General features: G+C 40.9%; 1 protein-coding gene across 1 annotated transcript in view; it reads right to left on the bottom strand.

Annotated features, from left to right (window-relative positions):
• LOC147214005 (neuronal acetylcholine receptor subunit alpha-7-like) overlaps window positions 1-2,802 on the bottom strand; it is a 39,870-nt gene extending 37,068 nt beyond the window's left edge. Inside the window, exon 1 of the mRNA XM_086142378.1 lies at window positions 2,519-2,802. Coding sequence (XP_085998504.1) covers window positions 2,519-2,585 — 67 coding nt within the window. The 5' untranslated portion in view covers window positions 2,586-2,802. The remainder of the gene's footprint in view (window positions 1-2,518) is intronic.
• Window positions 2,803-12,480: the final 9,678 nt, after the last annotated feature.

The raw sequence follows: 12,480 nt of genomic DNA, 5'->3' as shown, positions 1-12,480 counted from the left end.
GGAGCCTGCGCCCTTTTTTTCATGATGTTCACAAGTATTATCTATCCAGAGATGAAGCCATTTGAAAAGCTACCAGTGGAAATGTGTCTGCCAAGCCGTCGGCAAATTCATAAAGCAGTATCTTCAGTCAGCGCCTGATCTAGTTTCCTTTTGATGCAGAGGAATAAAATTGAGCAAAATAAAAAAAAAAGTTATTATGAGAAATTATCTCGCTCCTCCTTGTGATGTCCTTCAAATTTCATCAAAGTTTCAAGAAAGCTTTTGCAGAAGTCAAGCAGGTACTTGGGACATTTCTACGAGGGTTGAAGAGTGATTTATCTGTGATTTTGTTTGACTTTAGTCTAATGTCAAAGAATTTTCTCTTCAAATGACAAGGTGAAAACACACCTACAGAAAAAAAAAAAAAATGGGTGCACTTTCCAGGCTTAAAAAAGTGAAGTGAAAGTTGAAGTGCCTTGATTTGATTGCAAAATCGTCTCACAGCGTCAAATTACCATTAAGATAAAGATTGATTTGGATATTTAATTCCCGATTCTAAGATTTGTCATTATTTCCCCATAATTCAACATGTTTACACGGCAACCTGTGACTCCAAACATTCATGATCAATTCTAAATCAAGTTTTCAGTATTATATTTGTTTTTAATGTTTTAATACCCCACTTCGTGTCTGCAATAAGATTATGGTTAGGGTTACTAGGGGTTTGTTATATGGGAAAAGAGAAACATTTTCCACAAGTGTTTTTGGTTTTAGTTGTTTTCTTTCAGGCATTCTTCACTATACCCTAGTGTTCATTGCATGAATTATCCAGTTTGAGTGAGCTTGCTTCAAACTTTCTCCATCCTCCCGTCAAGCTTAACAAGATACAACATTGCTACCATTATTTGAATACAGCCTGTTATGGAAAACATCTTGTGGCTTTACAGACATTTTGCACTGGAAAGCATTCACATACACACACACACACACACTGACACACTATTAGCAGCAGAGGTGCAGCGCGAGGCGCTAACCTGACCTTCGGGAGCAACTTTGGGTTCAGTGTTTTTCCCAGGGATATTACGGCGTGCAGACCGGAGGAGCTTGAGTTTGAACCGCCAACTTTCCGATTGGCCGGACGCCCTTTCTACAACAATGCTGGAGTACAAAGCAAAGCCTCCTCTGATAACTCTTGTCTTCGCTCCACGCCTCATCTCTCTTGCAGCTAATTGTTGATCACATATGCCACAGGGGGAGGTTGAATAAAAAAATCCTTGTCTTAGCAGGATGAACAGCTAGATGTTGCTTTTGGCGTATCGCTCAGAGGATGGAAAAATGTGAAAACTTTGGACAATAAGCTACCAGACCTAAGATATTTGGATTTATTTGTTTGCCCGGTGTGAGTTCCTCGTCGGCTCTTGCGAGGCAGGTGAAGAGGACCCTTGAACTCTTTTGCTTCTGCCGCCCCCGGGGTTGTCATTCTAATCCGGGAGCGGGCCGTTTCAGGACCACGGCCAGCTCACCCTGGAGACTGCTACTGGCTGTACGCAGGAATAACAAACAGCTAAGAACAACAAAACTAATCTCAGCCCAGATTCCAGGGATAAAGGCGCACCAAGACAAAGACACAAAAACACCTTCACTTATTATCTTATCCCTACATCTTTTCATTTACAAGAAAAAACCCACGAGAGCCGCATTTGGCGTTCACGCTCCTCACATCCTCATGACATCATTTAAGTTGAATTTAGTTGGAGATTCTTTCATCCCTCCCAAACCGTACCCTGGGACTACATCTGCGCTTTTGTGTTCACCAGCAACCGTGCGCAACTTGTTGTAGCACCGACGTCTCACTTTGAGCCCTCACCTGTGTGCGTGTTCACGCCGACTGCGAGGAGAAAAATCATTTTACGCAGCCATTTTATTCCTATTTCCTTTGGGATCTTCCATATTGCATGACAAACTCATATTTCCTTCCCAAGAATCTCTCACCAGGCAGTCATATAACCACAGTAGGGGGCATCATGTTGTGAAAGTAAAAATAATCTATGCGCCATCTAGAGCTACTGAATGTAATAAAAGGGATTCAAACATATTACACAGTTTTAACCTCACATATAAGTCCTCTCCTCTACCGGTCACGCATTTAACTATCCTCCGGCTGCAGATTACACAAAAGGGATGACCAGCCTCGGCAGTTTTCGTGCAGTACGGTGGTTTGCTTCTCCTTATTCCCGGCCAGATGTTGTCAGTCTATTAAAAAAAGGGCTCCACATGAACAAGCTGACCCCACGGTGCCTTACTCTCACACGCACGCCGGTGATGTTGCAGTGTGCGCCAGGCGGTGGAGAATCAGTGATGCACCAGCCTTTTTTTTTTTTTTTTTAAATTTTCACCCACAAATATAATCACACAGCTGTGAAGAGCATGGAGGTAGAAGGAGACAGAAGTCGCCTCCAGATGTGAATGGGGTTCTGAGTAGAACCCTTGATTTTCAAAACAAAAAAAAAAAAAAACGGATTCTTTATGAATGACCCACCTTGGCAGCAGAAAGTCGCCCACAGGTAAACTCCAGTGAGTGCGGAGATCTTCCGAGCGTCCATCATCTCAGCAGCGATGGTTCTTCCCCCTCCAGCCGGTTGGAGATGTAAAAGTTGGAGTGGTGCTGTTCCGCTTCTCTCTCCTCCTCCCTCCCTCTGCGTGTATGTGTGTGTGTGTGTGTGTGTGTAAGGAGGATGCTGGAGGGGGGACGCAAACGCCTCGGTCTCCTCTCGTTCCCGTATATGAGGTATCCCCGCGCACGACCGAAGCGCGTGTTTTTTTCCCTTTTCCCTTCGTCACTGACCGTAAAAGTCCCACCTGTCCGCTGCCGTCAACTTCGCTTGCAGCCCGAAGTCATGCGGCGATCACCCGCTTTATGGTTGATGACTTCATATGACGCGCGTAAACTGTGCGCAGGCACAACGCGCGGTCGGGGACCCGCCCTCCTTGACCTTGGGAAAGTTTTTTTTTCATTTTTATTCTTTTTTTCTTACTATTTTCCACCCTCAATCCTATTTAACTTATTTTAAAATTCTAATCCATATTCTCACTCGACCTCCTTCCTCTTATCATCTCCACTGTTGTTTCCAACGTTGCACAGCGTCAATCATTTATTTATTATTCAGACATTTTGTACAAGAGCAGGTGAGACACTATTTTTTTTTTCTTGCCTGGAATCCTCTTTTACGACAATCACCTATTTTTACGCACCGCAATATTTTCTCAGTTCTGATTTCCCTCTTATTACTCTTGCTCCGACAAATAATTCACCTTTGCTATGAGCCAAAACTCTGCTAGTGTCGCTAAACAACGAAAGGGGATGAAAACACATCATACTCTGTGCAACCGATATATTATTTTTATTGCACGTTTTATGAAAATAGACAACAATACAAACACACATACACACAGGCGCGCATTCCCATTGGAATGACAAAACATGAACGGACACTGTCTTCAATGACAAATTAACCAATCTGCTATTTACAGCAACTGAAACTCATGTTCGAATAATCTTGTTAAGCTCAATGTATAAACACAAGGGTAACTAAGAGTAAACGAAACGTTAAGAGCCATCAATGAGTCAGTGAAAATTCAAGTTTAGAGAAGTTAATCAAATTAAATCGATAGTTAATCAAGTAAAAGTAAGTATGTAGAGAGATAAAAAAAAAATAAAAGGGATATCAATTTTAATTTATATGGGCAGATAAAATGCTAAAATGATTCTAATGTTACTAAATTGATAAAAATAGATCATTCAAATTACACTCAAGCTAAACACATCGGTCTTGGCGGAGCTTTTAAAATATCTCTGAATTTCCAGCTGCCCTTGGCTTTTCAATCGAATAAGAAGAGATAGCCAGCTGCGTGATCCACTTTGAAGTTAAGGTGGTGTATCATACCTGAAGATTCAAGGCTACCCAAGAGGTCAAAGGCTGGCAGATCTGATCAATCGCACCATTTATAAAGCAATAGAAAAGGAACTTCAAGTAATTTCTGCAATGCAGAGACAGCCAGTGCAGGGGTAAAGTTAAGTTGAACTATGTGAAGTTATCCATGAAATAAAAACAACATGTGTATGGAATTCTTTCCATTCTGGATAATCAACATGATAAGGCACGTCTTTTCCTCCTTATAGGCCTGGAGAGAGCGTTCAACCTTTGTGGCTGAACAACGGATGCGCTTACAATAAATTAGGTATACAGTCTCATTTGTCCTGATAAAAGCTCCCCTGCCAGCGCGTGCATAGGGTTCACTACTTTTTTTAATCAAGTGTCTGCGTAGTGCAGTCTGCCTCTGACTGAGACACTTACTGAATAACAGGCAAGTTACAAGACAGAAGCCAGAACTCTGAACCCGGAAAAAACAAATATCGAAAAAAAGTTGTCGAGGTTGTAATCTTGCTCTGGAAATCGTCTGCATATTGGATTTATTGCTCAGCTGGTCCATGAAAGATCAGATTAAAAGGAATATGGGGCGGTTTGGTGGAGAGAGCAGGTCGGTGTCCGCGGGCAAAACTGAACCCCCAGTTGCTTCCGATTGTCTGGTTAGCAACTTGCTCGGCTGCTGCGCCCTCAATGTGAGTCGGTGTAAAGCGCTTTAAAACCGCAAAGTGCTGAAATGTTGTCAGTGGAGACCATTTATCATGAGAGGAATTTGAAATGTAAGTCATTTTTTTTTTTTACAATTTTAGCTTTTTTTTTTGGGTTTGTTTGAAGGAAATCATCTCATCTTTAAACTCCTGGTTCAAACCATACAAATCTTCTTTTTTTTTTTTTTTTTTTTAAATGTTATTAGACTTCATCCTTTTATGCTGTTATTTTTAGGCAATGTGCATTTCTGCATATCCGAGATGCTGATGACAAACTCGCAAACTCATTACAGTTGAATTCATCTTGGATCAGCATGTCAGCCATCCGGTGTAGTACGTTTTTGTTTTTACTTGAACTGTTGTTAAAACACATCACATCACATAATCTCTTCCATCAGCATGGCAGAGAGGCTTGTACAGCTCTGTCAGCGGAAGCGATACCACCTCATCCATGATACTAAATGAAGGTTAGAGTGCGTGTGTGTGTGTGTGTGTGTGTGTGTGTGTGTGTGTGTGTGTGTGCACACAAGCCTCATTATCCAGCGCAGAGAAGGGCTTGATGCGCCTATAATCTGTTGGCTTGCTCGCATATGTCTTCCTCGCATCATCCTTTTAATGTTCTCGTATTCTCCTTCTGTGGCTGTTTTTACACCTCAGTCACTCATTACATTCCTCTGATGCCACTTCCCACCCTCATTACTCATACCCTGTTGATCTTCTATCCCGTCCGTCCTCTCTCTTCTCCTCCTCTCCGTCTTCCCTTTTCTTTTCTCTAATCTGCTTCTTGATTCTATTTTCTTGAGTCTTGCCTTTGAGCAAGTGATGTGATGATGTCCTCAGACCATTATGGAGACCGCCTGCAGCATTTCGCCGGCTCACACTGTCTAGCGAGCCCCTTCCCATTCTCCTCATCCTTTGTGTATACCCCCACCAACACCACCACCACCGACATCTCCACCCCTTCTCCCCTTCCTCTTTTTCTGTCTCCCTCTGGCACGATGTGGACAGTGTCGTACATGTATGCAGACTGCCATCAACTCACATTAAGTAAGTGTCCTTGGCCGAGCCTGCGGGGCAGGAGTTGTTACAGTGTGCATTTCTGTAGGAGTCTGTGTCCTCGGGCAGTTTCTGTGCACGCAATGTGCACCTGTTTCGCATTTGTGTTGTGTTTTCAAGTCCCACCCTTCCCCCTCCAAACTACACTCAGCAAATGTATGTACAGTATTGCTTAGTAGCCTCGAGCCCCTGTCATAAATATAACACATAAACAGTGTCGTGGACAGAAAAATCAAGTGTAAGGATGGGCAATGGAATTCTCCTCGGCTCCTCCGAGTGCACATGAAAGCATACATCACCATGAATGTACTGAATGTGCACGGCATATGTACTTAATGTGCACTATATGTGCACGGAAGAGGCACGTCTGTGTCTCGGGAAAAATGAAGAAAACATTCTTCAGCCGTTGGGATCCCGTCTGAATAACGAAGCTTTATAATCTAAATGTGATTAGAACATCAAATTAACAGATTAAACTGGAATTTTAACCAACATGGAATTATTGGAGCAGCGTGGATTTACACTAATCACGCACGGCAGTAAGACCATCTGCTTTGTATTGCGTCGCTCAGCTCGGACCTGTTGAGGCATGCAATTCAGTGAAATCAAGTAACCTTGTCATTCTATAAAATTAAAGGACTATTCATCATCTTCTACGAACCGTGCGCTATTTTGTGGGGAGTGAAGGGGAGCCCTGAGAAGTAGGGAAGATCGTAGGCACTTGATCTGCCAAAATGTTAGATTAACCTCAGATTTCAGAGAATTGAGGCCACACACAGACGCACTTTTAAAAACATGTGTCCAGGCCACTTTCTTTTATTTCTCCCGTCCTGTTTCAGATGTCTTTGAATTTATTAAGGACTTTCAGTAATAGGCAGGGATCAGCATGTTGACTTTGACTCCAATTTTCCCCTCTTTGTGTGTAAGACCCTCCACTTAGGGGACGACTATGACCTTCGATTTTGAGGTGTTGATATTCATCCCGGCCGCTTCACATTTGATCGCAAACTGCTCCGGTAAGAGTTGGAGATCACAAGGATCATCTGCAAAAAGCAGAGACCCACTCGTGCCTGCACCTAGAAATTCTGTCTGTGAACAGATGAACAGACTCAAACCCTCACTGGAAACAGCGCATCCAATGCAGACCGAGCTCTGAGACCAGTCATACAGGAACTGCCCATATAAGACGGTCTGGTACCTCATATTCCCATAGCTTCCCCCTAAATGGGACTGTATTTTCATTGCTTTACAGCCAAATGGCAAATATTCTTTCTTGATAAACCACTGTGTTGTGTCTTTAGCACCTTCACCTCTCCAGCTGACAGCTTCAGCCACTTCAGGGAAAAAAAAAACTGAAATCCATCACACACTACATTATTCAGTATGGTTATATTTTGATGTAGCTGTTAATATACAGAGCAAAGATAAATTATTCATATTTACTGAAACCTTGTGTGTGGCTAGCAGGGCTGATTGATTCTCAAATAATGCTGTTTTCCTCACTTTAAGATTATCCGGTACTGTATGTTAGCGGGCACTCAGGCTTTGGACGGCAGGTTTAAAAAACATCAGACCCAAAGGTCTGCTTCAAATGGGACCGGGATTTCTCTCAAACGCAAGGTCATGTCCCGAGCTGGGGCAGGTCACCCAGAATGTTTTTCACCACCTGCAAATGTCTTACCTTAGGGTTATATTGCTCCTGGCTCTCTCATGTGAGTGACACCACTGGAAGACGACGACACAACACACACGCACGAACTGAGACAGGAACGAGCAGTTCAATCAGGATTAGATATCTTCGCTATGTGGCATCCACGGTGAGTGGGGTCACTGACATGTCATTTCCTCTATGATGAACAAACCGGACCTGCTTATTAGGAATGTGTGTGTATATGTGTGTGAGGCTGATTTTGTGCAGACAGTGGCTTTCCGCTGAGTTTCGATTTGCAAAGATGCCAGCAGATGTGAAAGAGAAAATCAAGTCTCTCTTAATGCCAAGAAATTCCCCGCGGTGCTTCTGTAATCACCTTTCAATCCTTTGCTGCATATTGAATCTGGGGCTGAACTTCAATAATCGCAGACTTTAAACCTACATCCCATGTTTATACGAAACAAAGGGAAAACGGTTTTTGTGCGGCACTTGATATAATAGGTGAAGCGATGTCAAGACTGCAAGTAAGTGACGGGCTGGATTCAAGCGGGACAGTTTCTGGATCAGTGGTGAAAAGTGCCTTGAAAGTGGTGAAAATGAGGATTTGTAACCAAATCTGTCGTTTGTTCCCATAAAATCAGTTTGTGTTGCTACTTACGAGCACTTGAGTCTGCTTGAAACTTTCATCTTCCTTACTCAGTGAAAGTTGAGAGTTGTATCCCCACACGGGTTACAAACTTCTTTCAACTGAAATCAATTTCCAAAAGTTCAATAGTGATATCAATACATAATACTATCCTTCTGAGTCAATGTTTGGATCTAATTTGGCTCTCATTTCACTCCTTCCATGAACTGTTTTGGCCCCGAACATTGGCCGACTCAGTGCAGCTGCCCAAATTAAGCCCGCTCGAATCGAGGGGTCTGACGACAGATGGTACCGACTAAGTCTAAAGATCGTAAAGCCCCCTAGAGACAGATTTTCATTTGGGTTTTGGTTTGTATTTCGGGGTATATAATAATTTGGAAGTCGGCTGGAGGAAAACTGTAAAGATTACAATGAATGAATGACCTCTGGAGGTCCCTTTTATGGCTCGAACCCTCATTACTTAGTTCTCAAAGCCATGGGCTATGGGGTGCAAATCCCCAAACCTGACAGTCAGAACACATAATCAGCAATTGTGGCCGCAATTCACTTCTTTAATGAATTTTCATCACAATTCAAAATGGCAATTCCACAAGAATACTTGAGATCGTTACTTAACCTATCGGCGTTAAACACACATTCGGTCTTGAATCGTATCAAATAAAGGCCGGAAATCCGATGAATCCTGCAAAACCAGAAATTGGACTTTGATTTGATTTTCAAGGGCTTCAACCATCGGAGTTGAAATACATTATACATTCCCTTCGGTCTTCACCTTGCTGAAAGATGGATCAGGATGAACTCCTTAGATTATGAAAAAGAAATGGTAAATACACTTCTCTTTTGCAAAGTATCAGTTACATCTATTTCATACATTTCTTGTATTCCAGGTCATAATATTTCCAAAGAATGCGTCCAGACTTTAGACTCCAAACCTACAGTTCCAAACGTTCTTCTTGCTTGACCACGTTTTGAACTTTGAACTGGATTTGGGGCTTAAGTTGCCATTAGTGACTTCCTCCTTTCCTCTGTTGTTATATACTAATTAAAAAATTGGCAGTCCCTGCACATTATAAGAATTAATTTCAATCAATATTTTTATAAATGTTTTCACTATTAAAGCAATTAATCATAGTCTTTTCTATCAATTTCAGGAAACCAGTGTTAAGCCAAGTCAGCTTCATACATTATTCAAACATCACACACATTCACAGGGCCAAAAAGATGGGCGGTGCATTTTTTTCTGACCATGGTGTTTGTTTCCATTAGTGGACCTGTTTGTTCTTCCGAGTATTTTTCCATTTGTCCATTTTTATTTGCACAATTTATTGCCAATGCCCACCCAGTCTGTTTGCCACCAGCGACTTTCTTAGCGCTCAACCTCCCTCTCTGCAGTTGGTTTTGTTGAAGGCTGGGCAAAATGATTTAAACTGGGAAAATGTCTTGGCTTGACAATTTCACCATCAACCGTGAATGAATTAATATACATGAAGATTTCACACTAAAATGTAATGTCTGAAAGATCCCAACCCCATTTCTTTCCCTCCCCTTTTGGATCCTTGGCTTGCGCTCTAGAATACGACTTCTTTTTTTCTTTTTTTTGTATCCCAAATGTCACCGCAACTACTCAGTCGCTCAATGGATGTGTTGTCACATCGATGATGACACATCCTGGAAGTTAATTTTGTCATTTCCTTGACCTCAACTTACCCCAGCATTCAGTACATGGCCTCAGAACAAATCCACACCTCACTCTTCCTCACAAACACGACGCAGGGTAAAGTGCTGGCCGCATGCGTGTTGAATTCTTGTCTTTTTCAGGAGCTCATCTGCAGTTGCCATTTTGATCTTTCTGCAACCAAAAATACAGTGGATTTTTTAAGCAGCAAGTGGATTTGCCACCTCTGGCCTTCTATTTTCCTCTCTGTTGTGCAGCTCTCACTCTCCTTTTTTTTTAAAAACAGAAAGGCTTTATGTAGCAGAATACAAACAACTGGGAGCAAAAGATACAGGAATGCACAACAGCTCAGCATCTGGTTCTCATACTTTACACGAGGATCAACCTTAATACTGGCAAACCAAAAATGCTTTCAAATGGATTAGACTGCCACTGTTTCTCAAGTCAACTCTTAAAACCTTTTTTTTTTTTTTTTTTTTTAATAGGAGAGCTTGACTTCTCGATTGTAATTTCATTTTAATCTGATTTGTTTCTGACCGGCAAATTTTTCACCACACGCTGACAAGAATGTGGTTCAGTTAAGTCAGGCATGTCCAAAGTCCAGCCCGCAGGCCAAATGCAGCCCATGTTCAAATTTACACCGGCCCGCAGCCTCTGGCATAAAATCAATTATAAAATCTAAATCGGTCCATCAGCCCATTTTTCTGTTTAGTGTTTTTGATCTGTGTCTAATATTGAAATAATAAAAACACTGTAAAATAAAATAAAATAAAACACTGTATTATAAACACTGTAACATTGTTAACACATAATGTAATTTTATAATGAAATTATATTTTCCTGTTTACATGTTTTGGATAGAGAAGTTCATATTGAGCAATTTAATAGTGAATAATATGTAATGTTTAATCTTTCTTTGTATCCAGATGGACTTTTTGCTCATTTTATGTGGTATTCAAAGATGAAGGACAGAGTGATTTTGGTAAAAACTTTATATTTGTGTTCTGTGTTAAGACATGAAAAATTTGCCACTTGCAGTAAAAAAAAAAAATCATACATTTTCATCTCACCAAATATGTCCCTTTTTGCAAAAGAGACTAAAATGTTAAAAGCTACAGGTTACTCAGTGTATACGTTGTTGTGTGACCGACTGCCAAATGCATTTTGCTGAAGGTCAGCTGTGATTGCCTCCCGCAACGGCCATCCAGTGATGCAATGTGCAGGATAAGCAAAATTGAGAATGAATGAATGAATGTAGAATATTCACAGCTGTCAGTCTCAAGTTGTTGACCAATGAAACAGTGAATTACCTCATTTTGTGGAACATCTTTGAGAAAGTGAGGCATGACCAAATCAGAGACGGTACACTGATCGGCCCTTCCTGTTCTTAATGTTCCCTTCAACCATTTGTGTTCTAAGATGCTGTCGGTTTGATAGAAATATGGGTCTCGTTTTCTGATATCAGTATGTGTGACTGTATGTGTGTGTGTTTGTGTTTGTGTTTGTGTGTGTGCCTCAATTCCCACGATAAAAGCTGTTTACAAAATTAAACACCGTGTTTGGAAGGTAATACTAACAGCAGGAGAAAAGTCTGCTTTCCCAAATCTTAGATATAATGTTTTATGAATAGATCTTTAGCGTCTTTGTTTATTTGGAAAATCACAGTTAATATCACAGACTAACCTAAAGTACTAAAACAATATTATTACCATGTATATTACAAACAAGTTCAAAAATTATATTCAAGGTTCAAGATGTGATTTAATAATGACTTAGTTTTTATTTATGAATCATTTTCCAAACCTAAATTGCAGCATGTGAAATTGGTTAGCGACAATATTAGCAGATGCTTCACAAAAATGTACAAATAATGGAAATCCTGAATAATTCAGATGGAATTAAGAATTTAATGGACTTTATATTAAACAATCTCAAATTGGATTACAAGATTACTTAAACCTCCCCTTTACCCAAAGTATCTGAATAAGAGACACGAGTAAGAGACTCGATCTCAGTCTATTATGTTTCTCTTTTTTGCAAACTTAGAGAAACTGGTACCGCACACACACACACACACACACACACACACATCTTAGTTTGGTAGTGGTGTCCATAACCAGCCCTGCTGGTCATGACATCACAGTCTTATTATAATAATAATTTAGTTTAATTTAATTAATGTTATTATTAAGCATGATAGTGTTGTCAGAGTGACTCATCCCTTACCAAATGTACCCGGTTCTTTGGACGCAGGCAGTGAGGGAGCCACTCTACAACTGTGGGTTTCAAGCTTTCTGCTCTCTTAAATGAGAAGGTTAGGCTTAGATTCCCAGACGCTCGCTCAGCACTATCTCTGGGCTCTGAGCTGAATTCCAGATGGCCGCTCACACATCTCTCACCAGATTGTGATGATAATTGGTGTTCGGGTAAGACACGCTAAATTAGAATCAGTTCAAATTAGCACAATTTTCAAGTACCATATTTTTCTTCTTTTTTTTTTTTTTTTTTTTAAATGTCACTTTGACGCTTGCCGATAGACCCGACGCGCAATCAAGAGGTCTGACTTTGTAGTCCAAAAAAGAAAGTAATCTGGGCTCAAGTTTGAGACATAAAGATAATTTCCATGACAGCTAAAGAATTTCTTTTACAGAGGTTTGCATTTGTGTCAACGTAGTCTATCATAACAAAATTGTTGTAATACCCTGATAAATGACAAACAGCACTTTTTTCACCTCCAATCCAAAAAATAAAATGGCTCTCAATGTGAAGTGGTATTCGAGTAATTGCGGTTACATTAACGGGGAGAATGTTGCATGAGCCATGTCACTCCCTTGAAACAG

This window comes from Fistularia commersonii, chromosome 35 (genome assembly GCF_037954325.1).
Source record: "Fistularia commersonii isolate RoL2024-O1a breed Wild chromosome 35, RoL_Fcom_v1.0, whole genome shotgun sequence".
In the NCBI taxonomy this organism is placed as follows: Eukaryota; Metazoa; Chordata; class Actinopteri; order Syngnathiformes; family Fistulariidae; genus Fistularia; species Fistularia commersonii.
Note: the sequence above shows the minus strand (reverse complement) of the source record. Positions and strands in the feature narration are given on the sequence as shown.